General features: G+C 57.0%; 1 protein-coding gene across 1 annotated transcript in view; it reads left to right on the top strand.

The window, feature by feature from the left end:
• HDAC5 (histone deacetylase 5) overlaps nt 1-24505 on the top strand; it is a 102818-nt gene extending 78313 nt beyond the window's left edge. Inside the window, exons 14-21 of the mRNA XM_048516450.1 lie at nt 3028-3148; nt 5330-5379; nt 5582-5689; nt 13101-13377; nt 15486-15619; nt 18610-18694; nt 19687-19840; nt 22286-24505. Coding sequence (XP_048372407.1) covers nt 3028-3148; nt 5330-5379; nt 5582-5689; nt 13101-13377; nt 15486-15619; nt 18610-18694; nt 19687-19840; nt 22286-22325 — 969 coding nt within the window. The 3' untranslated portion in view covers nt 22326-24505. The remainder of the gene's footprint in view (nt 1-3027; nt 3149-5329; nt 5380-5581; nt 5690-13100; nt 13378-15485; nt 15620-18609; nt 18695-19686; nt 19841-22285) is intronic.
• Nucleotides 24506-25703: the final 1198 nt, after the last annotated feature.

Here is a 25703-nt window from a genome sequence, read left to right as displayed (position 1 = left end):
GATATAAAAACTTCAAGCTTCCCAGGCTATAAGTATCCAAGGAGAAACTCGCGGCCCTCCAGATGTTCACAAACTACAATTCCCATCAGTCCCTCCCAACATGAGCATTGGCTATACTGGCAAGGGCTGATGGGAATTGTAGTTCATGAACATCTGGAGGGCCGCGAGTTTGACACCTGTGACAGTGTTTCAAGGAACTCTCCCCCTACCTCCTAGTTCCTAATGTATCAATAGGGAGGGAAGAATAAAAAGGGGGGAAGGGGAAAGGAAGGAAAAATGAAAAAGGGGAGGGGAAAGGAAACGGCGAAGGAGGGGGGTCAGGTTCGAAATCAAACCCCGGCTGGCTTCACTGAGTTCTTCCTGGAAGGTTTCGGTTTTCAAGGCCCTGTGGAACTTTTCCATTGGTTGTTGTGGGTTTTCCGGGCTGTGTGGCCATGGACTGGTAGATGTTGTTCCTAACATTTCGCCTGCATCTGTGGCTGGCATCTACACACTGTGTCCAGTAACAGACTTCCCTCTGTGATACACCTCTGAAGATGCCAGCCACAGATGCAAGCGATACGTTAAGAACAAGATCTACCATACCATGGCTGCACAGCCCGGAAAACCCACAACAACCAATTGAATCTGGCCGTGAAAACCTTCGACAATACATTGAACTTTATCATGTTTGCAGGGTCCGAATTTCAGATGGTAAAAAGTTCCTCCATGTCGGGCTCCGCACTGAAAAAACCCTGAATGACATAAACACACAAATAAACATTGAGCAGTATTTCGTATGTTTTCTTTTGGTAGGATCCGTCTTTTGGTAGGATTTTGAATCCAAGTGAATAATTGACATTGCATGAACTGATTTCCCCCCTTCCCCCAATAAGCACTGAGTCCTCAGTATGGGCTCAGATGTACTTTACAGATTCACACTGTGTGTTTTAGGTGTGGGTTGAACAGCGGCAATGTCAAGGAATGTCTTGGGAATTAGAGACGAATGTTTACTGATCTGACAAGTTTAACAAGAACAAATCTAGCTTGAAGAACTTCAGAATTTGTACGGGTCTAGCAGGCTACACTTAGAGGTCTCCAGTTCATAAGCAAGCACAGTCCAATTGCAAGGAAGTTGCTTATTGAGATGAGTAGAAGTGTATCATTTACAGAAAATGTGCTATTACTGTGGATGTGGAGTGATACATTTGAACTCACATACCCAGGGATAAGCTTTTTGCGTTGGTGTGTGTTTTACTTCTTAAGGTCGTGGATGTATCATCTGTAGATCATTACCTAGAACAAGTTTTAATGTGTAGTATGAGGCTGAACCCAACTGTGAAGGAGCAACTGGCACATGTGTTTTTGATGGAGCATCACTAACAATTGAATGCTCCATGAATTTCTCCATTGTAGAATACAGAATGACAGTGCTTACAAACCAGTACAGTGCTGATGAAGTGATCTGATTCCACAAAATGGGCATAAAAGTGTAGAGCTCTGCTGAACTATTACCATGTTTCCCTGAAAATGAGACAGGATCTTATATTAATTTTTGCTCCAAAAGATGCGTTTGGGCTTATTTTCAGGGGATGTCTTATTTTATTCCATGATTTTGGGGCCCCCATACGACCAGATCAGCTGCGCCAGGGAATCTATAGCTAGGGCTTATTTTTGGAGTAGGACTTCTATTTCAAGCATCCTGCAAAAATCCCGAAAAATCACGCTAGGGCTTATTTTTGGGGAAACAGGGTATTATGTTTGGTATACTCGAATATGATATGCGGAATTTATGTGATTCTTGAATGTGATTGTATGCTGTCTATGCAAGACTGATTTTCACATTTGCGCTGCTGTTAGATTCTCTTGCAAATACTAATTAAACGTTTGCAGCTGTTCAGGCGCAAATCGATGTGGAATATGCTTATAGTTCAATTTTTGTTTGGATTTGGGTTAGATCCATAAACATCCATGTTTAATTCCAGTGACAGTCCTTGACCTTCTGGCTGTTCAGTTCAAATGATCTGGTTCGTCTTGTTGCCATGAACAAGATGTGGGTCTTAAAAGAGAATGCACTGCTGTTTACCCAGGGCTGCATTTTCACCATAGCAACACCAAGATAGGGCCTCTTCTATGTCAGGAAGAGGCCAGGGGTCTTATTTCTACGAGCAAGGAAATGTTAACGTTAAACAAAGCACTGAGCGGGTGGAGGTGGAAGTCATTGTAGGTAAATGGGAAATTTCAGAATCGCTTGCAGGTTCTCTTGTGAAAGTGCGCTGGACACGTAGTGGCAACGGCATGCTAGATCTGCTGTTTTATTGGTGCTGCTTTCAGACATTTATTTATTTATTTCATTTTAAACCGTCCTCCCCCGGAGGGCTCAGGGCGGTGTACATCAACATCAAATAAATACAAATATAAAAACAATCTGTAACAATATTAAATTCATAGAATTTAAACAATTTAAAATTTGCAGATGGCGACTTATCCCAACCCCATTCCCGCCCATGGGAGACCAAGATGGTATGAGGGTCAGATGGTCATCCCAGCTGGTCAAAAGCCTGGCGGAATAGGTCCGTTTTGCAGGCCCTGCGGAAACTCTGAAGGTCCCACAGGGCCCTGGTCTCCTTAGGGAGCCTGTTCCACCAGGTAGGGGCCAGGGCAGTAAAAGCCCTGGCCCTTGTTGAGGCCAGCCGGATCTTTTTTGGACCAGGGATTTCCTGGTCCAAAAAATGACAAGAAACAGAAAAGGCAAAAAATAAATAAATAAGGGGATGCTGGCCAGCCTTGGCCCAGTTGATGACCCATTCAGCATGGGGTGAACCTCTGGATTGAATTGACGTTCTCTGAAATTGACATTCTCTGAAATCTGACATTGACGTTCTCGTGGAATTTTGCCACAGGTATAAAGACATAGCTCTCAAGTCACGTGCTGATGGGAAAAGACCTTTCGAAGCTACATGGCGCTACACAGTGAGGTTTCTGCAGAGATTCTCTGAGAACCACATTCACATTTCTCTGTTCCAAACCCCTCCTTTTTTCTACTAGAGGATCCGGGGCCGGAAAGCGACACTGGACGAAATCCAGACAGTCCACTCGGAGCATCACACATTACTCTACGGAACCAGCCCCTTGAACCGGCAAAAACTTGACAGCAAGAAATTGCTAGGTAGGGAGTCTGGTTTGTTGGCTGCCATCTTGCATTAATTCGGCAGCCACCATTTGCCACACAGTCTCCGAGCTTAGAGGAACTTTCAGTCTTTTGTTGGGGATCACAGGACTGTGGTTGTAGAAAGCTTAGGGGTTTTACAGCTGAGTAGCAAAAATGGGTTAGAGAATGAGGAGGGAATTGTGGTGCAAGGGACACAGGGCAAAAATGTTGTGACGAGGCAGAGAAAATGGGGGCATTTGGAGGGACAGAGAACATGTGTGTACACTTGGAGCCCTTCCGCACATGCAGAATAATGCACTTTCAATGCACTTTGCAGCTGGATTTTACTATGCAGGATAGCAAAATCCACTTGCAAACAATTGTGATAGTGGATTGAAAGTGCCTTATTCTGCATGTGCGGAAGGGGCCTAAATGTGGGACACCTCCAAAAAAGGAGGAGTTCTGAGCAGGATTTCTAGGGGGTGAGACTTTAGCATTCGTCATAAGCAGCAATCGTATGCCAGCAGCCTGAATTTGCATGGAATCCCCAGATCACAGTTCTGTTTCTCTTAGTACTGAGTGTGGTTTAACTGAGGCAGAATGTGTGTGTGTGTGTTGTAATCATAGTGTACACATGATTTCTTTTGGGGGTAGGGCATAACATTCGAGCTTAAATGTGGAGCACAAAATAACCTTGCCCCCTGTATGTCCCCACCTAGGGCCCCTTCCGCACATGCAAAATAACGCACTTTCAATCCACCTTCACAATTGTTTGCAAGTGCAATTTGCTATTCTGCCCAGTACAATCCAGCTGCAGAGTGCGTTGAAAGTGCATTATTCTGCATGTGTGGAAGGGGCCTAAATTCTCCTAATGACACCTTTTCGCCGATGCTGGGTTGCTTTTCAGTTTAAGAACATAAGAACTAGCCTGCTGGATCAGACCAGAGTCCATCTAGTCCAGCACTCTGCTACTCGCAGTGGCCCACCAGGTGCCTTTGGGAGCTCACATGCAGGAGGTGAAAACAATGGCCTTCTTCTTCTGCGGCTGCTCCCGAGCACCTGGTCTGCTAAGGCATTTGCAATCTGAGATCAAGGAGGATCAAGATTGGTAGCCATAGATCGACTTCTCCATAAATCTGTCCAAGCCCCTTTTAAAGCTATCCATGTTAGTGGCCATCACCACCTCCTGTGGCAGCATATTCCAAACACCAATCACACGTTGTGTGAAGAAGTGTTTCCTTTTATTAGTCCTAATTCTTCCCCCCAGCATTTTCAATGAATGCCCCCTGGTTCTAGTATTGTGAGAAAGAGAGAAAAATTTCTCTCTGTCAACATTTTCTACCCCATGCATAATTGTATAGACTTCAATCATATCCCCCCTCAGACGTCTCCTCTCCAAACTAAAGAGTCCCAAAAGCTGCAGCCTCTCCTCATAAGGAAGGTGCCCCAATCCTTCAATCATCCTCGTTGCCCTTCTCTGCACTTTTTCTATCTCTTCGATATCCTTTTTGAGATGTGGCAACCAGAACTGAACACAGTACTCCCAAGTGCGGTCGCACCACGGCTTTATATAAGGGCATGGCAATCCTTGCAATTTTATTATCAACTCCTTTCCTAATTATCCCCAGCATAGAGTGAGTTTGTTTTAAGCTGTATTGCTGTATCCGTGAGTACTAGAAATAGCCTTTTAAAAAAAAAGTTGTAATTTTCATAAATTTTATTAATGAAACTGTTCTGTTACTATCGTGGCGGTAAATCGGCACGAAACTCATGCCACCTAGCACCAGTTCTTAGGGTTAGATCTGGCCAGCGTTTTTGCTCAGTCACACCCAATTCTCCTTTCTACAGCCCCCACCCAACACAGCTTTTATTCATACAGGTCCCATGAGCCTCAGCAGAGCCTTTTGGGCAGTCAGAGGAGACCCGTCCCTCCCTTTCTCACTAGTGTAAAATCTGGCTGGATCGAACCCTTTGTCCATATTGGTTGTACAAAGCTCTTTGTTTCCAGCAATGACATAGAATAGCATGGCTGTGGTACAACCATGTCTGTTCTTTTGCTCCCCACCACCTGCCCCTTCCTGGTTCCAGTTTTCATTCTGTTGGGGTCTCCAAAGTGAATGGTTGTATGTATATATCTGACGTGCTGTTTTGCTGCTGTAAGAGTTCACCTGGGTTTCTTCTCTGCCTCTTTTCTTGCAGGGCCCCTTACGCAGAAGATGTATGCCGTCCTTCCGTGTGGCGGTATTGGGGTACGTGTGTGGTTCGTGAAGGAATTATGCTTTTGACTGTTAATGCTTAGCAAAGGGGGGGGGGGGGAGACATTATACTTCTCATGTCCCCAGTTGTTTTTCTTTTGTCTGCATCCTGCTCACCCAAACCCCAAATGATGTTCCCAGATCAGCTAGATAACCATTTCCTTGCTCCTACAAAGGCTCTGATCTTTTTTGGCAGGTGGACAGCGACACGGTGTGGAATGAAATGCACTCCTCCAGTGCGGTCCGCATGGCCGTCGGCTGCTTGCTGGAGCTGGCCTTCAAAGTCGCATCCGGGGAGCTTAAGGTGGGTTCTGTCACACACCCCTCCTATTTAAGCCTTGCTCTCCGATAAGGAAGGGCTGTGGCTCAGAGCGGTAGAGCACATGCTTTGCACACAGAAGGTCACCAGTTCGGTCCCTGGTCTCTCCACTAGGTTTCGGTTATTTAGGAAAGGCTTTTTGCACCTTGGTTCTCTAAAGAAATGCAGACACAGTAGCTAGCATTGAGCTAGATGGATCCACGGTCTCACCTGAAAGTGCAGGGGCTGCCCTGATGGTTATCTTTCCTTGGTACAGGTTCTGGCTGCCACTTCTAGTTAAGAAGAAGAAGAAAAGTTTGGATTTATATCCCCCCCTTTCTCTCCTGTAAGGAGACTCAAAGGAGCTTACAAACTCCTTTCCCTACACCCCCCCCCCAACAACAAACACCCTGGGAGGTGGGTGGAGCTGAGAGAGCTCTGAAGAACTGTGACTAGCCCAAGGTCACCCAGCTGGCCTGTGTTGGAGTGCACAAGCTAATCTGGTTCCCCAGATAAGCCTTCACAGCTCAAGTGGCAGAGCTGGGAATCAAACTTGGTTCTCCAGATTAGAGTGCACTTTCTCTTAACCACTACACTACACTGGTTAAGAACATAATGAACCCCACTGGGGTTACCGAAAGAATTTCTGGCTTCTGTACTGCAGCTTTTGAAGCAGGATGTTCCTGAGCATGTGCAGTGTTCTTTTCCCCTCTAAGAAGAAGCTTCTTTTATGTTAGTTCATTGAAAGGCCGGGTATCTGAGCACGGGCTGAGAGTGGTCCCAGCATAAAAAAGAAGAAAACTGTACCAGATCAATAAAACTAATAATAAACTTGGGTGCTGTGTGGTTTCTGCGCTGTATGGCCGTGTTCTAGCAGCATTCTCTCCTGACGTTTCGCCTGCATCTGTGGCTGGCATCTTCAGAGGATCTGATGTTGGGAAAGCAAGTGGCCCCCCACCCCTCCCCCCCCCCCCCCCCCTCCCCTGCCTTCCCCCCCCCCCCCCCCCCCCCCCCCCCCCCCAACCCCCCCGTCCCCACCCCCCCCCCCCCCAACCCCACCCTTCCCCCCCACCCCCCCCCCCCCCATTCCCCCTTTCCCCCCCCACCCCCCCCTCCCCCCCTCCCCCCCCCCCCCCCCCCCCCCCCCCCCCCCCCCCCCCCCCCCCCCCACCCCCCCCCCCACCCACCACACCCCCCCCCCACCCCTCCCCCCCCCCACCCCCCCCCCCCCCCACCCCCCCCCCCCCCCCCCCCCCCCCCCCCCCACCCCCCCCCCCCCCCACCCCCCCCCCCCCCCACCCCCCCCCCCCCCCACCCCCCCCCCCCCCCACCCCCCCCCCCCCCCACCCCCCCCCCCCCCCACCCCCCCCCCCCCCCACCCCCCCCCCCCCCCACCCCCCCCCCCCCCCACCCCCCCCCCCCCCCACCCCCCCCCCCCCCCACCCCCCCCCCCCCCCACCCCCCCCCCCCCCCACCCCCCCCCCCCCCCACCCCCCCCCCCCCCCACCCCCCCCCCCCCCCACCCCCCCCCCCCCCCACCCCCCCCCCCCCCCACCCCCCCCCCCCCCCACCCCCCCCCCCCCCCACCCCCCCCCCCCCCCACCCCCCCCCCCCCCCACCCCCCCCCCCCCCCACCCCCCCCCCCCCCCACCCCCCCCCCCCCCCACCCCCCCCCCCCCCCACCCCCCCCCCCCCCCACCCCCCCCCCCCCCCACCCCCCCCCCCCCCCACCCCCCCCCCCCCCCACCCCCCCCCCCCCCCACCCCCCCCCCCCCCCACCCCCCCCCCCCCCCACCCCCCCCCCCCCCCACCCCCCCCCCCCCCCACCCCCCCCCCCCCCCACCCCCCCCCCCCCCCACCCCCCCCCCCCCCCACCCCCCCCCCCCCCCACCCCCCCCCCCCCCCACCCCCCCCCCCCCCCACCCCCCCCCCCCCCCACCCCCCCCCCCCCCCACCCCCCCCCCCCCCCACCCCCCCCCCCCCCCACCCCCCCCCCCCCCCACCCCCCCCCCCCCCCACCCCCCCCCCCCCCCACCCCCCCCCCCCCCCACCCCCCCCCCCCCCCACCCCCCCCCCCCCCCACCCCCCCCCCCCCCCACCCCCCCCCCCCCCCACCCCCCCCCCCCCCCACCCCCCCCCCCCCCCACCCCCCCCCCCCCCCACCCCCCCCCCCCCCCACCCCCCCCCCCCCCCACCCCCCCCCCCCCCCACCCCCCCCCCCCCCCACCCCCCCCCCCCCCCACCCCCCCCCCCCCCCACCCCCCCCCCCCCCCACCCCCCCCCCCCCCCACCCCCCCCCCCCCCCACCCCCCCCCCCCCCCACCCCCCCCCCCCCCCACCCCCCCCCCCCCCCACCCCCCCCCCCCCCCACCCCCCCCCCCCCCCACCCCCCCCCCCCCCCACCCCCCCCCCCCCCCACCCCCCCCCCCCCCCACCCCCCCCCCCCCCCACCCCCCCCCCCCCCCACCCCCCCCCCCCCCCACCCCCCCCCCCCCCCACCCCCCCCCCCCCCCACCCCCCCCCCCCCCCACCCCCCCCCCCCCCCACCCCCCCCCCCCCCCACCCCCCCCCCCCCCCACCCCCCCCCCCCCCCACCCCCCCCCCCCCCCACCCCCCCCCCCCCCCACCCCCCCCCCCCCCCACCCCCCCCCCCCCCCACCCCCCCCCCCCCCCACCCCCCCCCCCCCCCACCCCCCCCCCCCCCCACCCCCCCCCCCCCCCACCCCCCCCCCCCCCCACCCCCCCCCCCCCCCACCCCCCCCCCCCCCCACCCCCCCCCCCCCCCACCCCCCCCCCCCCCCACCCCCCCCCCCCCCCACCCCCCCCCCCCCCCACCCCCCCCCCCCCCCACCCCCCCCCCCCCCCACCCCCCCCCCCCCCCACCCCCCCCCCCCCCCACCCCCCCCCCCCCCCACCCCCCCCCCCCCCCACCCCCCCCCCCCCCCACCCCCCCCCCCCCCCACCCCCCCCCCCCCCCACCCCCCCCCCCCCCCACCCCCCCCCCCCCCCACCCCCCCCCCCCCCCACCCCCCCCCCCCCCCACCCCCCCCCCCCCCCACCCCCCCCCCCCCCCACCCCCCCCCCCCCCCACCCCCCCCCCCCCCCACCCCCCCCCCCCCCCACCCCCCCCCCCCCCCACCCCCCCCCCCCCCCACCCCCCCCCCCCCCCACCCCCCCCCCCCCCCACCCCCCCCCCCCCCCACCCCCCCCCCCCCCCACCCCCCCCCCCCCCCACCCCCCCCCCCCCCCACCCCCCCCCCCCCCCACCCCCCCCCCCCCCCACCCCCCCCCCCCCCCACCCCCCCCCCCCCCCACCCCCCCCCCCCCCCACCCCCCCCCCCCCCCACCCCCCCCCCCCCCCACCCCCCCCCCCCCCCACCCCCCCCCCCCCCCACCCCCCCCCCCCCCCACCCCCCCCCCCCCCCACCCCCCCCCCCCCCCACCCCCCCCCCCCCCCACCCCCCCCCCCCCCCACCCCCCCCCCCCCCCACCCCCCCCCCCCCCCACCCCCCCCCCCCCCCACCCCCCCCCCCCCCCACCCCCCCCCCCCCCCACCCCCCCCCCCCCCCACCCCCCCCCCCCCCCACCCCCCCCCCCCCCCACCCCCCCCCCCCCCCACCCCCCCCCCCCCCCACCCCCCCCCCCCCCCACCCCCCCCCCCCCCCACCCCCCCCCCCCCCCACCCCCCCCCCCCCCCACCCCCCCCCCCCCCCACCCCCCCCCCCCCCCACCCCCCCCCCCCCCCACCCCCCCCCCCCCCCACCCCCCCCCCCCCCCACCCCCCCCCCCCCCCACCCCCCCCCCCCCCCACCCCCCCCCCCCCCCACCCCCCCCCCCCCCCACCCCCCCCCCCCCCCACCCCCCCCCCCCCCCACCCCCCCCCCCCCCCACCCCCCCCCCCCCCCACCCCCCCCCCCCCCCACCCCCCCCCCCCCCCACCCCCCCCCCCCCCCACCCCCCCCCCCCCCCACCCCCCCCCCCCCCCACCCCCCCCCCCCCCCACCCCCCCCCCCCCCCACCCCCCCCCCCCCCCACCCCCCCCCCCCCCCACCCCCCCCCCCCCCCACCCCCCCCCCCCCCCACCCCCCCCCCCCCCCACCCCCCCCCCCCCCCACCCCCCCCCCCCCCCACCCCCCCCCCCCCCCACCCCCCCCCCCCCCCACCCCCCCCCCCCCCCACCCCCCCCCCCCCCCACCCCCCCCCCCCCCCACCCCCCCCCCCCCCCACCCCCCCCCCCCCCCACCCCCCCCCCCCCCCACCCCCCCCCCCCCCCACCCCCCCCCCCCCCCACCCCCCCCCCCCCCCACCCCCCCCCCCCCCCACCCCCCCCCCCCCCCACCCCCCCCCCCCCCCACCCCCCCCCCCCCCCACCCCCCCCCCCCCCCACCCCCCCCCCCCCCCACCCCCCCCCCCCCCCACCCCCCCCCCCCCCCACCCCCCCCCCCCCCCACCCCCCCCCCCCCCCACCCCCCCCCCCCCCCACCCCCCCCCCCCCCCACCCCCCCCCCCCCCCACCCCCCCCCCCCCCCACCCCCCCCCCCCCCCACCCCCCCCCCCCCCCACCCCCCCCCCCCCCCACCCCCCCCCCCCCCCACCCCCCCCCCCCCCCACCCCCCCCCCCCCCCACCCCCCCCCCCCCCCACCCCCCCCCCCCCCCACCCCCCCCCCCCCCCACCCCCCCCCCCCCCCACCCCCCCCCCCCCCCACCCCCCCCCCCCCCCACCCCCCCCCCCCCCCACCCCCCCCCCCCCCCACCCCCCCCCCCCCCCACCCCCCCCCCCCCCCACCCCCCCCCCCCCCCACCCCCCCCCCCCCCCACCCCCCCCCCCCCCCACCCCCCCCCCCCCCCACCCCCCCCCCCCCCCACCCCCCCCCCCCCCCACCCCCCCCCCCCCCCACCCCCCCCCCCCCCCACCCCCCCCCCCCCCCACCCCCCCCCCCCCCCACCCCCCCCCCCCCCCACCCCCCCCCCCCCCCACCCCCCCCCCCCCCCACCCCCCCCCCCCCCCACCCCCCCCCCCCCCCACCCCCCCCCCCCCCCACCCCCCCCCCCCCCCACCCCCCCCCCCCCCCACCCCCCCCCCCCCCCACCCCCCCCCCCCCCCACCCCCCCCCCCCCCCACCCCCCCCCCCCCCCACCCCCCCCCCCCCCCACCCCCCCCCCCCCCCACCCCCCCCCCCCCCCACCCCCCCCCCCCCCCACCCCCCCCCCCCCCCACCCCCCCCCCCCCCCACCCCCCCCCCCCCCCACCCCCCCCCCCCCCCACCCCCCCCCCCCCCCACCCCCCCCCCCCCCCACCCCCCCCCCCCCCCACCCCCCCCCCCCCCCACCCCCCCCCCCCCCCACCCCCCCCCCCCCCCACCCCCCCCCCCCCCCACCCCCCCCCCCCCCCACCCCCCCCCCCCCCCACCCCCCCCCCCCCCCACCCCCCCCCCCCCCCACCCCCCCCCCCCCCCACCCCCCCCCCCCCCCACCCCCCCCCCCCCCCACCCCCCCCCCCCCCCACCCCCCCCCCCCCCCACCCCCCCCCCCCCCCACCCCCCCCCCCCCCCACCCCCCCCCCCCCCCACCCCCCCCCCCCCCCACCCCCCCCCCCCCCCACCCCCCCCCCCCCCCACCCCCCCCCCCCCCCACCCCCCCCCCCCCCCACCCCCCCCCCCCCCCACCCCCCCCCCCCCCCACCCCCCCCCCCCCCCACCCCCCCCCCCCCCCACCCCCCCCCCCCCCCACCCCCCCCCCCCCCCACCCCCCCCCCCCCCCACCCCCCCCCCCCCCCACCCCCCCCCCCCCCCACCCCCCCCCCCCCCCACCCCCCCCCCCCCCCACCCCCCCCCCCCCCCACCCCCCCCCCCCCCCACCCCCCCCCCCCCCCACCCCCCCCCCCCCCCACCCCCCCCCCCCCCCACCCCCCCCCCCCCCCACCCCCCCCCCCCCCCACCCCCCCCCCCCCCCACAGTGAACATGAAGATACAAATAGAGCACAAATAAAATCAATAAATCTCAAATCGCTAAATAAATCATAATAAATGGCTCTATAGTCTTTGAATCATTAAAACCCTCTACTAAAGGTAGCGTGTTAATATCAAATACAATAAATAATACAAGATACCTACTAAATCCAATCCCCTAAAAGAGGGGAGAGGGACGGTGGATCCGCCAGATGTTAACGCGGGGGGGGTGGGGTATCAGCTGCCAGCCTCCTTAAAGGCTCAAGGGAATAGCTCAAGCAGGCCCCAAGCGGAACTCATTGAGATCCCGCAGGGCCCGCACAGCTGGAGGGAGAGCGTTCCACCCAGCAGGGGCCAGAGCTGTAAAGGCTCTGGCCCGGGTAGAGGCTAGCCGCATTCTACTTTTCTCCCCAGTGGGGAACCCGAAGCAGTTCCATCAAACTCCTCCCTTCCATTTTATCCTCGCAGCCACTCTGTGAGGTGGATTAGGCTGTAAATATATGACAGGGCCAAGGTAACTCAATGAGCTTCCATGGCAGGGTGGGGGTTTGAACCTGGTGTCCCAGCTCCTATGCTCTAACCACTACACACACTGGCTCTCTGAGCTGAGTGAACAAAGCCGATTCCAGCTGCCTCGCAGTATGTTAGGTGGTTGAAGGGATAACATTTGGACTCTCTTGGGCCAAATCTGCCTGGGAGATGTCACCATCTGGCGCAGGAATTACACGGAAGTCCCTTCCCACACATGATCATTTCCTGTTGCATAAAGGCAACACAGCAAATGCTACATAGGGGCAGGAAGAAAATGGTGGGGGAAATCACCTTTGTGGTTGCTATGCAACCACCCAACCATCCCTAATAGTTTCCCAATCTGAATAACTGAAGAAGCAGCAGAAGCAGAGGAGTTTGGATTTATATCCCACCTTTCTCTCCTGTGAGGAGACTCAAGGTGGCCTACAAGCACCTTTCCCTTCCTCTCCCCACAACAGAAACTTTGTGAGGTTCGTGGGGCTGAGAAGGTTCTGAGAGAACTGTGACTAGCCCAAGGTCACCCAGCAGGAATGTAGAAGTGCGGAAACACATCTGGTTCACCCAATAAGACTCTGCCACTCCGGTAGAGGAGTGGGGAATCAAACCCAGTTCTCCAGATTAGAACCCACCTGCTCTTACCCACTACACCACGTCGGCTCTCGGATTCCTGAGAGGATTCCTGAGGCGACCTTTTCTCTCTCAGCTTTTGACTCCCCTTATCTCCTGAATGGACTATCATTTGACTTTCTCAGTTGTGAGGGTTAAAGATAGGGAGAGACGTTCGTGCTATTGAGAGAAATCAGTTGGAGTGGGGGTAGAGGGGCTGTATTGGGAGACTCTCAGGAGGAAGTTGCTATTAAAAAGGTGACAAAGTTGCCCCTCCAGATATCCCGTGTTTGGTCTTACCTCCCTGAACTTGCACGGCCTACCAAAATAGGCTCAGTTGAATTGGCCTGTTGGGAGAATAACAAAGCGCCGGTCAGTAAGTGTGAGGATTCCTGACGTGGCCAGAATCTTCCTCGTCCACGTAGCAAACTGCTGCAGCTTCAGTGCTATTGTGACTCCTCCTAAAAGAAGTCATTTGTGCCCTGGCAGGACTGTGGTGATGCCGATAGCCAACGAGTTCTCCCCGGACGTGGTCCTCATTTCTGCCGGCTTCGATGCTGTGGAAGGGCACCTGTCCCCTCTGGGTGGATATTCTGTCACAGCCAAATGTGAGTGCGGGACACGCGGAGAGGGAGTTGCTTCTGATTTTGCAATGAAATGATTCACATGCAAACCGGGGGAACAGAATAATAACTGTTTCCCTGCTCTTTTGCATACATGAGATGTGAGAACGGCGGAGTCCCGCCCCCTTCTGGCAGAAATTCTGGCTCACGTTGTATGACATGACGCTGTCGTATGACATTTTGAATAGATTCAGGCTTTCGACATGCTGCTGTTATTCCATCGCCTTGCTTTATTTGTTTATGTCTTTGAGCTGTCCCCCACCCTTCCCCAAGAAGGGCCCAGTGCGGGTAACAACATATGATGAACCTATATATTTATAGGCATACATACATTTAAAAGGGTGAGCTGGAGGGTTCTCTCAAGCAGGGTATGGACACAAGAGCTTTTGAGTTTATATGTATGCGTTTGTGTGTTTGTATCATTTATACCTGTCAGGTCTTGAGACTGAAGTCAATAAGCAGACTCTAGATGCTGGATCAGAAGTCTTTATTGATGACAGCTAGTACCTGGCTCTCAGTTCTGCCTGATTACCAAAATACAGTTGCCTTTATCCCCTTGGAGTTCCCGCCATAAATCCCCCCTTCCAGTTTCCCATGGAATATGAGAATAGTACAGTGGAAGAAAGATGTTTGGGAGTTGAGCGTCTCAAGGCCACCTTCCACCCCCTCCTGCTGGGAAGGCGCCGGGGTTGCTCCTACTTACCTACAGTTGCAAGCATCAAAGGAAAAGAAAAGGGAAGGAAAAAGGTCCGTTAACATAACATATCCCCTTGGCCAGGTGGGAAACCTCATACCTATCCTTTGCGCTTTGATGGCAGGAAGGGAAACATCCTGACAATGCCCCACTTTTATCCCCAATGAGGACCTATAGTTGCTAACAACATTCTTCCTACTTGATCCTCACAAAAACTCTCTGAGAGGGGTTAGGATGGGAATGTGTGCCTGGCCCAACGTCACTCAGCAAGCTTCCGTGATGGAATGGGTCTCCCGGATCCTAGTCTGACACTCTAACCACTGTACCATCCTGGCTATATTGTAGGTTAGAGTGGCTAGGGCGGTATCTGTCCAGAGTTGCAGGAGAATTATCTCTGCGCAGCATGCACGTGAGAGCCAGCATGGCATAGCGGTTAAGGTGTCAGACTTGGTCCTGGGAAACCCAGGTTTAAACCCCCACTAGCACCATGGAAGCTTGCTGGGTGATGTTGGGTTCATCACACACTCTCAGCCCTGACCGGGCTAGTATTTGAATAGGAGACCTATACCAAGATCATGATACAGAGGCAGGCAATGGCAAACCACCTGAAGGTCTCTTGCCTTGAAAAACCTTAACAGGGGTTGCTATAAGTCAGTTGTGACTGTACGGTCAAAAATACTGAAGAAGAGCTCTAATTAATACCCCACCTTTCTCCCCTTTAAGGAGACTCAAGGTGGCTTACGAGCGCCTTTCCCTTCCTCTCCCCACAACAGACACCTTGTGAAGTAGGTGGGGCTGAGAGAGTTCGGAGAGAACTGAGACTAGCCCAAGGTCACCCAGCAGGAATGTAGGAGTGCGGAAACACGTCTGGTTCCCCAGATAAGCCTCTGCCACTCAGGCGGAGGAGTGGGGAATCAAACCCGGTTCTCCAGATTAGACTCCACCTGCTCTTAACCACGACACCACGCTGGCTCTCAAAAAAGAGCGCGTGTGCTGGGGGGCGCGCAGATTGGGGGTGCAACTCCTAAAGCCTTGCAAGGTTCATATGGGAACTCTGCCGTGTGGATCTGCCAGGTGCATGATCAGACAATTAGTTCATTTAGCCCATTACCTTACCTTGATGGCACCTCTAACCGAGAGAACGACTTTAGCAAGGTGAACAGTAAGCTTAGGGAGAACATCTTGGAAGGAAGTGGCAGCCCCTGCTGTTCTTCTGCAGTGTGGCAGTTTCCATCTAGTTCATCCCACCCCCCACCCCCACCCCCCCCATGGCCAACTGCATTACAAAACTAAGTTAAATGAAACAGGCAATCCACTTGTGGATTTCTCAGATATGCCCATGGTGGACAGCAGGGAGAGAAGAATGCCTGAAGTCCGTGTTTTCTTCTTGGCCTCGCAGGTTTTGGACACCTGACCAAGGAGCTGATGAAACTGGCAGGCGGGCGCGTTGTCCTAGCGCTGGAGGGAGGCCACGACTTGACCGCCATCTGTGACGCCTCCGAAGCCTGTCTCTCCGCTTTGCTTGGCCTTGAGGTCAGTGTGCCTGGCAGGGCTGTGGCTTGTCCAGCCTCTCTTGAAAAGGGCAGGTGAGAAGGCTCAGGCTGCTGGCTTGGAAGGAGAATGGCAGAGGAGCCTAGGTCCGTGGTGGCGAACCTTTGGCACTCCAGATGTTATGGACTACAATTCCCATCAGCCCCTGATGGGAATTGTAGGGGCTGATGGGAATTGTTGTCCATAACATCTGGAGTGCCAAAGGTTCGCCACCACTGGCCTAGGTGGATCAGACCACTGGTCTTCCTGGCCTAGCATCCTGTTTCATACAGGGGCCAACCAATTGCCTTGGTGGGATCAACAAAGAAGAAGAAGAGTTGGATTTCTATCTCCCCTTTCTCTCCTGCGAGGAGACTCAAAGGGGCTTACAAACTCCTTTCCCTCCCCCCCCCCACAAAAAACAGGGGTGGGTGGGGCAGAGAGAGCTCCAAAGAACTGCGACAAGCCCAAGGTCACCCAGCTGGCATGTGTTGGAGTGCACAGGCTAATCTGAATTCCCCAGGTAAGCCTCCACAGCTCAGGCGGCACAGCAGGGAATCAAACCCACTTCCTCCAGATTAGAGTACAACTGCTCTTAACCGCTATGCCACCTCTGCTCCTGAAGGGGGCAGCATGGCCTTCAATGTGCCCCATGATGTGGTGCCTGGGGCTCCATCTCCCCTGTGCCCCCCCCCCCCCCCCCCCCCCCCCCCCTGTGCCCCCCCCCCCCCCCTCAGCTATGCCACTGTGAAAGGTGAAGGTAGGAAAGAAACTGGAGCGGAGCTAGAAGATTCCTTGTCCTTTTCACTTCCCCCACAAAAGAACAGACCAATTCCTATAAAACCCAACCAGAGGGCTAGGGGTGTTTCAGGAGAGCTGCCCCTCTTTCCAGCAGTGGGGGGGCCGTCCCTGTTTGTGTCCAGGGAATGCTGGTTTAAGGAGCTGGATGCTGCCTTCACAAGGGGCTCTTTTTACTGCCCAAAGTGAAGGGCTGGGACACATTACTGACTGACCACTTCGAAGTCTTTACAAGGCTCTAGTTCTCAGGGCAGCAGGCGACACTCACCTCTGGTTCTTCCCTGGAGGTCTTGATGGCCTTTGAGGTGCTGCTGGACTTGAATCTTGCTTTTCTAATAACAGAGGTTCCTTTTAGTCCACATGGCCTGCAGCCCTTGAGGGACCTCCGTGAATTTGTCTGATTCACATTCAAACCCACCTTCGGGTGTAGCTGTTGCTAAGTCCACAGGCAATGAATTCCACAGGGAAGGATGAAGTATTTTAGGTGATGGTTGGCTGCAATTCGGCTTTGAAAAAGAAACCTGGCACTGACTGGGTCAGAGGGGTTCTGGGGAAAGGGGAATAAAACCATCTCTGTCCCGGCACTTGAAAGTGTGTCAGTTTCTGTTCTGAATATTCATTTCATGTTTATCCTGCCCGTGGCATCTCCTCAAGGCACAGCTGGAAGTCAGAGCCAGCATGACAGAAGAGGAGTTATGTTTTATTGCTGCATGGCAGAGCCCCAAACTAAATTTGCGTGGGGACAAAACTTATGCATAGCCAATTATATATGCATAATGTTGAACCCTAGCCTCAGGGGAGCCATATCAGTTGCTACGTTAAGATACCAGTTACTCAAAGGAACTTATATTTGCTAAATAATTCTGATTGTGTAGTTTGTGATTTGGTGGCCAAGTTATAACTAGAAATTATACACCCTACATACATACATACATACATACATACATACATACATACATACATACATACATACATACATACATACATACATACATACTGGGAGCAGCAGTGGCGTAGTGGCTAAGAGCAGGTGCACTCTGATCTGGAGGAACCAGGTTTGATTCTCCGCTCCGCCGCCTGAGCTGTGGAGGCTTATCTGGGGAATCCAGATTAGCCTGTACACTCCCACACACGCCAGCTGGGTGACCTTGGGCTAGTCACAGTTCTTCGGAGCTCTCTCAGCCCTACCCACCTCACAGGGTGTTTGTTGTGAGGGGGGAAGGGCAAGGAGATTATAAGCCCCTTTGTGTCTCCTGCAGGAGAGAAAAGGGGGATATAAATCCAAACTCCTCCTCCTCCTCCTCTTCTTCCTCTTCTTCTTCTTCTTCTTCTTCTTCTTCTTCTTCTTCTTCATACACACACACACACACACACACACACACACACACACACACACATACATACGCCTTTATTGGCATAATCAGAAAGCAAAATCAATACATCGGTAATAAAAGCAAAAAAGCCCCAAAAGGACCATAACAGATACATACTATTAGATACTCTCAGCTATCTCCATATTAAAATTGGCGACCTCTTCATAAAAACCAGGGTCAGAGTTATTCATCAATAAAGATAACCTAATCAGATCTGGAAGCCCAGATTGGAAAAGAGGATATAAATGGATATATTTGGATCTGATTTTAACAAATCTGATGCAGCGCAGGAGTTGGTGGGCCAGGGTTTCAACCACATTGGATTTGCAGCTGCATGACCTTGCAGATTTTTCTAGGTTACTAAGCCTGCCCTTTAATAGGGCAGAGGGCATAACATTGAATCGCGCAATGGTGAGAGCTCTCCTTGCTCGGGGGTTCGTTAGAACATAAAGGTAATAGGCCATACGACTCTGCTCGAATGGAATTAAGAATTGAGTAGGGGAGCATTTATACACCCTATAGGATAGCTCTGTTCTTCTTAATTTTGTAGTGTCAATTATGAAGAGATTCTTTGGGGGTTGTTTTAAGTTTGTTTTTGTTTTTGTTTTTATCTTACCTGTATCGTCCTGTATGCTAATAAAGGCTTGGTGGTGGTGGTTGTGTGGGGACGAAAAAAATCAGATTCGCTCAGCCTTCTCTCTTGCCTTTATTTCCTACTGGTCTTTCTTGACCATCTTTCCTTGTCCCCGATTCCCTCAAGCCAGCTCCTGAAAGCCTTTTATTTTAGAAACTAAGTTTTCTCTTTCTGTCTCACCAACACAGCTGGAGCCGTTGGATGAAGCTCTGTTGCACCAGAAGCCCAGCGCAAACGCTGTGGCCACGCTGGAGAAAGTCATCGAAATCCAGAGTAAGTTTTTGGCCCAGCTCCTTCGACCTGGGGACAAGAGCTGCTTTTCTGTGTTGAGGGGGGTTGCAGTAAAAAGTCTCACCGGGTTTGCCTATCAAAACAAACGTGGTAAATGTGTTTTGAAGACACGCTGGCTAGAGAGGCCCTCTCACTCAGGAGCTGAGATGGCACTAAAACTCCCAGGTTCCTTCTGCACTAAAACCCGCCTTTGGAGCTGTGAGGTGGGCAAAGGGATTCCAAGAACAGCATCTGAAATGGAATGTTTTTCACAAGCGGTAGCAAAGCGGGAAGCTGCTTATGGGGCCAAGTGGTTTGGGTTCCCAGATGTGTAATACAGGAGCCCAAAATGCAGCTGCTTGGGATAAGATGTTAGCGTCGATCGGGCACGTAGAAGATTAGAAGAAGAGTTTGGATTTTACGCCTCCGTTTTCTCTCCTGTAAGAAGTCTCGAAGCGACTTCCAAACTCCTTCCCTTTCCTCTCCCCACAACAGACACCTTCAGTGCACTTTGCAGCTGGATTCTACTGTGCAAAATAGCAACCTCCACTTGCAAACTGTTGTGAAAGTGGATTGAAAGTGCCTTCTTCTGCATGTGCGGAAGTGCTCTGAGTCACATCTGACTTACGGCCACCCCTGGTGAGGTTTCCAAGGCAAGAGACATTCAGAGGTGGTTTGCCACTGTCTGTCCCCCGGGTCACACCCTTGGTATTCCTTGGAGGTCTCCCATTGAAATACCTGCTAGGGTTGGCCCTGCTTGGCTTCTGAGATCTGGCAAGATCAGGCTAGCTTGGACTATGCAGGAAAAGGCAGCTTGTCCCCTGCATTCCATCAATCCCTCCCCATCCCCAGAAAATAGCCCTCTGTCCCCCTCCAATTTTTCTTTCAAATGCCACAATGTGCTCACCAACCTGCTCCTTAGCTTGGGCGTGGAGAAGAGAGAGTTCCAAGAGGCTAGTGATTCTCCCCTAACGCACTGCCCCGTTATGTCCTAGGCAAGCACTGGAGCTCCATGAAACATTCGGCAGCAGTCATTGGTTGTTCCTTGCTGGAGGCGCAGAAGGGCGAGGCAGAAGAGGCAGAGACGGTCAGCGCCATGGCATCGCTGTCGGTGGACACAGAACAGGGGAAAGCAGACTGCACTGTCCGGTATGCTTGTTGAAAAGTCTTGATTGGAGCCCTGATAGGTTGGAGAGTCTTGATTGAAGCCCCTGATAGGTTGGAGAGTCTTGATTGAAGCCCCTGATAGGTTGAAGAGTCTTGATTGAAGCCTCTGATAGGTTGGACCCTCTCTGATGCTGTGTACAGACGCACATAATTTCAGCAGAGAGCCTGCTGTGGGCGCATATCCCGTGCACATCCAGCCTGCCTTTGAGGATCAGTCTTGGGGAGGATCTGTGCTTCTAGTTTCCAGCAGAAACACAGTGTGCACAAATGCACTGACTATCCATACCTCATCAGCCATGATGGACCCCTCCCAGTATTCTCAGCATCAGGCTGTGCACAGAGGTAATTGGTTCATCTTTGTGGCAGTTTTGCAGCCACCCCCCTTATAGAGCGAAATTCAGTTTAAATAGAAAAACAGTAGAGTTGAAACAAATAATAGAAGGGCCAACAGACAGTAGGATGGATAAACACACTAACTGTTTAGAAGATAGCCTGGCCAAATCTTGGGGTGGAGATAAGGAAGCATTTTTCTGCCCACGAGATTCTCCGTGTATTGTCTGAGTAAGGATGGCAAAGAAGAGACCATCAACTTCATTTTTAAAAGGCGGCTCAGTCCCCTCTGGGCTGACGTTTGTTTTTTGTACTTTTTATCCCAATTGCGCCGAAAAAGCGATCGTGCAGATTTTATGACAGCACAAATGTTGCAAGCCATTCTATCCTGGGAATCCTTTGAGAACTCTGGCCGAGGTTCATTCTCGGCACGTTCCCAAGTCTGTCTCAGGGGAAAGCAGTTGAATGGTGGTTGAGCTGGCTTTCTCCTTCTCTTTCTCATGTGCTGTTCTAGTAGGTGGCCTAATTGGCGCATGCTGAGCTGTCATTCTGTGGGATTTAACCAGTTTTTCCTTGGTGGAAAAGGAAGAAGGGAGTCCCCTTTGACAACCAGAAATGCTGGGGTTCACGGGAACTGCTTAAAAAGAGGGAGGTTGTAGTAAGGAGGAGAATCCAGCGAGGCTGCATTACTCTTCTGAAAGTGGTGTATCTCCAGGTACCTCAGTTGTTGGGAAATAGCTACTAGGTCTGACAACACATGAAACAGCTCCAAGGCCTCTTCCGCACTAATGCACTTTCAATCCACTTTCAGTGCACTTTGAAGCTGGATTTTACAATGTGGAATATCAAAATCTACCTTCAAACAATTGTGAAAGTGGATTGAAAGTGCATTATTCTGCAGATGCGGAAGGGGCTTAAGTCTGGTTCAGTGTGTGCACACTCGCAGAGGCCAAAGACTATGAGGTTGGATGCCTCGCATTGTTTCTTTCCACTTAATTTTTGCACATTTCCTTGTCTTCACAGCAGCCTTTGGTCCATGTAAGCCCCCCACGAGTCTTTGATATCACTTTTGGGCTCTCGCAGGCGGTTGCTAGGGGATGTGGGACGGAGGGACACTCCATTTCTGCCAGTTCTTTCCATCAGAGGCATAGCAAGGGGGGAAAGCGCCCAATGCACTGGTGCTTCCTCTGCCCCGCCCCCACCACGCGCTCACCACACCCCATCAGGGGCACGCGCCCGGTGTGTTGTGCACCCCCCATCCCCTTGGAGCTACGCCTCTGCTTTCCATTGATGTTCCACTGGATATAGACCCATATCCACCAAAGAGAAGGAACAAATATTAAAAGTTGTTTATGTTAATGTAGTCAGTAGCATCTGGTGCCTGTGTGTAAAGTGCTGTCAAGTCACAGCCAATTCATGGTAGCCCAGTAGGGTTTTCTAGGCAGGAGACTAGGGCCCCTTCCACACATGCTGAATAATGCACTTCCAATCCACTTTCAATGCACTGTGTGGAGTAGCAAAATCCACTTGCAAACAATTGTGAAAGTGGATTGAAAGTGCGTTATTCTGCATGTGCGAAAGTTCCAATTATAATAGAGGCGGTTTGACACTGCCTTCCCGATACAGTAAACGTGGGATACCTTGATGGTCTCCCATTCAAAAATAACCACCGCTGACCTTGCTTAGCTTCTGAGATCTGACAAGATCAGGCTAGTCTTGGCCAACTCAGCGAGGGCAGCATCCGGAGTCTAGAACATTTTCCATTAGATGCATGGAATGAACAAGGAGAAATGTGGCACATCGACATAAGTGTAGAGGAAATGGGATGGCTAGAGGACCAATCAGGTTGACTAAAGCTAAAAAACAAAGCAAATATGTCCTCATTGCAGAGGCCAAATGTCAACTGGTTCGTTGGAAGTCCAAGAGAACATGGGGGGTGCTGATGCCGACCTACCTGGCATCCTCCGATAACAGCGGAGCCGCCACCATGTGCCCAGCTTGGCGAGCCGGGCTGGTCTCACAGGAGGCAGGGACTCTTGTTCTGGCGACGACAGAGGACCATTAACCAGCTGTTCTTTGCCTTCCCCTTTCCCACAGACAAACAGACGAGCCAATGGAGGCCGATCCCGTGTTGTGAAGTGCCAAGACTTCGATTTGTATAGCTGTCACTCTGTGGGTTATAATTGGTCATTTGTGATTTCGTTTAAAAACAACCAGAAGAAGAAAACGAATTAATTTTTTTATCTATTAAAAAAAAATGAGAAAAAACAACAACGTTGCACTGGACAACATGAGCCCATGTGTGCGTGATCGCGTCTGTCTCCTGGCATTTATTCTCACCAGCATCACCATATTGTCCTAACTCTTGGGGGATTTGTGAGTGGAATGTGAAGGGGGAGGCTTTCACGTGGGTATTGCCACTGGCGTATCTTGGGGGGGTACAGGGTGGGTCTGAGCCCAGGCACCACTTTTTTTTGGGGGGGGCACATTTGAACCCCCACCCCCACTGTGCCCTGGTCCGGAACTCCCCCCAGAGTTCGGGGCTGGGTTGCAGTTGAGGGCCAGTGAGCCAAGCTCACCCCACCCACGATCTCCATGTGGGGGTTATGGGCGTGGCCATCCGGGCTCATCCCCATCTCCATGTGGAGATTGGGTGGGGCCAGACCCACACTCAACCTCCATGTGGAGATTGCAGGTGGGGCGAGCCCAGCTCTCCAACCTTCAACTGCTCCTCGTACCCGTCGGGGGGCAGGGGGCGGCTGTGGGTGGGTGGGAGCATGGCACCTGGGTTAGCCCCAGACTCCATTTTAACTAGATACGCCCCTGGGTCTCTCCTCCGTTATTCCTTTCCCAGTCATCCTTCTTTCTCCCCACCCACCTCACTCCTGGGTTGCCCGCGGTGAAAATTAATTTTGCCATAACTACACCTGCGCACTCCTACACCCCATCAGCTTGTAGGCAGGGGACAGCTGTGTTTCCTCTGCAGAATTAGATCCGTGCTCCATACAACTGAATGGGCGCTTTTGTGATTTTCTTTCACTTGTACGGCTGCGCAGGAAAACCGATGGCGGTCAGGAGAACTGGAGTGGGGGGGCAAGCACGGATGGAGACGGCATCAGGTGCTACGGTACCTTCAGTCCCGTTTCCCCAAGGGCAGAAAAGGGAACTTCGTTTCTGCTCAGATTTGTCTGATCCTCTTGAAGCCCCTGGAATATTTGCAGCCCTGGAGAGCTGCCGCCTGGATCGCCCCCTTGGGCTGAGTCCGCCGTGCTCCTCGTTGACGACTCTTGTTGTCGAAATGCCCTTTGCCCTCTACTTGGGTTCTTTGCACGTTGCAACGGGGCCGAAGGCAAACCCACAGATGCGTTGTCAAATATCTTTTCTCCACCTTCCCCGATCCCGATGGCCTTTCCTTCTCCCCCCAACCTCCCCCCCAAAAGACCCCAAATTCTCAGCTGTAATCTGAACGTTGTTGCCTAAATCTGTCTTTCTCCTGATCCCTTTAGCTATAAAGTGTCCCTCAGGGTGTACAATTCTACATGACTTTCTAGCAGGAGCCCCCAAGGTGAGGAGAAAGGAAAAATGTGTGCCTTTAATTCATTTTTGTTAATGCCTTAATTTCCCTGTGAGTTCACTACTTCTCCACACACCCCGTACCTTCCCCCCTTTCTTAGTTACCTTTCTCTAAGGGAGACCCCCCTTTCTAATGATGGAAAAGAATCACACGTAATCCCCCACCCCCGGCACCAATGCACATTGGCCCCGATCCGGCTCTAGTCGTACGTAACCGATCTGTTAACCTGTGACTAGTTGCACATAAGACGTTCTTCCCATTCAAAGCAATGCCATGCCAATAGACCACATCCAATTTACGTCTGCAGTTCCCAATCCAGCAAGTGAATCGTGCGTGAGCAAAACTTGTTTATGAGAATGGGTCTCCTTAGCTGGATAAGGGGCGTGTGTACTTAACACCCCTTTTGTAATTAAGACTGTGCTTCTGTTGACTGTTTCATGACCAATGCTTTTTCTGGAAATCCTCTTTCTCTCGCGCTCTCTTCTTCTGTTGTCACTGTCCGAAAGGCGCCTCTTCACTTAACTGTAAATAATTTGATTTCTTGTATCACGTGCACAAACTTTGTTTTAATGAAACTTTTGTCCATTCATAAAGAAAGAGAAAAAAAAAGAAAAAGGAGATAATTCTTTTTGCTGTTACGACTTCACCAGCCAAAAAACAAAAACAAAACACAAACGTGTAGAGCGATTGTAGCTTTTAAAAAAAAGAAATGGATATAAAGATAAAAAAGGTATATAATTTTATTACAGATGTATTATTTAATAGTATTTTTTTAACTTGTACCACAGAACTCTTCGTTCCTTTGGAGAGTCATTGCCAGACAGGGCAATGCGCCGCGAGGGAGTTGAAGGGACTTGTTGGGGTCATTTTCACTAATTCGGGGCGGTGGGATTTGTAAGTCGGGATGGGGGAGGGAGGAGGGAGCTGTGTGGCGTGAGACTGTGATATATTTTTAACTGCACTTTGGTTGCTCAACCTCGCCGGGATGTGTTTTTAGGAATCTTTGGGCTGGGTTCGGGCGTAGTCTTCTGAAGTGTCCCAGGGAGGGGTATCTAAAGCGATAATCATACTCGTGTCTGAGGCAAATGAAAGCCAGGTCTTGTCAGTGCCTTCTTTCCCTCTCCCCCGCCCCCCCTTTGCTCCTGGTTTGACAGTGTGACAAACGTCTAAGTATTCCCCTCCAGAGAATGGCAGAGGGACCAAAAAAGGCCTTCTCTCTAGCCCTGATCTACTAACGTTCACAGCTTATGGCTGGTTCCTTGCCCCTGCTGTACCAGATTTGCAAACCCCTGCTGGGGTGTTTTTGTATTTGTGTTAACATGTGCGGGGATGCACCCAGAGAGGTGGAAACGGAGACCTCACTCACCTGCTTTGGCCTTGTTGGGATCCCCAGGGAGTAAATTGGCTGCCTGCTACTAGGGAGTGTTTAAGCACAGATGCTCAGCCTCACTGACTCAGGTTTTGGGGACTCTGTATGAAGTTAAGCCTGTGTTAACCCAGACTGTTGTACATGGCCCTTTGTGAATCCTCTGAAGCTGCTGTGGACCCCCAGATTCAACGGCAGCGAGGGGAAAATGAAAGGCCCCTCCGTGGCAGCCTTTGGCCGATCTCTTTCCACCGATGGGTTGTGTCGGCTAGAAGCAAGAGCAAGGGATTTGTCCCGGGAATAGGCAACGTGGTTATCAGGGTGAGCTGAGCCATCCTCAAACATCTCCAGCATAACTTGGGGTCATCCGATGTACCATTTGCATTTACCTTTTGTGTTGGTGGGTTGGCTTTGCAGTCCTCTCTGCTCACCTGGGGGCCGTGTGTGTGTGTTGAACTGATGAGAGGTAGGAACAGACCAAGGGGATTTGCAAAGCCAACAAGCGGGTTGGCGGGGGGGGGGCGGGGGGTGACCCATCCATTCAGAATTACAAAACGAAATATTGGGTCTTTGCT

The sequence above is a fragment of the Sphaerodactylus townsendi genome, linkage group LG15, assembly GCF_021028975.2.
Source record: "Sphaerodactylus townsendi isolate TG3544 linkage group LG15, MPM_Stown_v2.3, whole genome shotgun sequence".
Lineage (NCBI taxonomy): Eukaryota > Metazoa > Chordata > Lepidosauria > Squamata > Sphaerodactylidae > Sphaerodactylus > Sphaerodactylus townsendi.
This window is presented reverse-complemented; position numbering and strand designations above follow the sequence as displayed.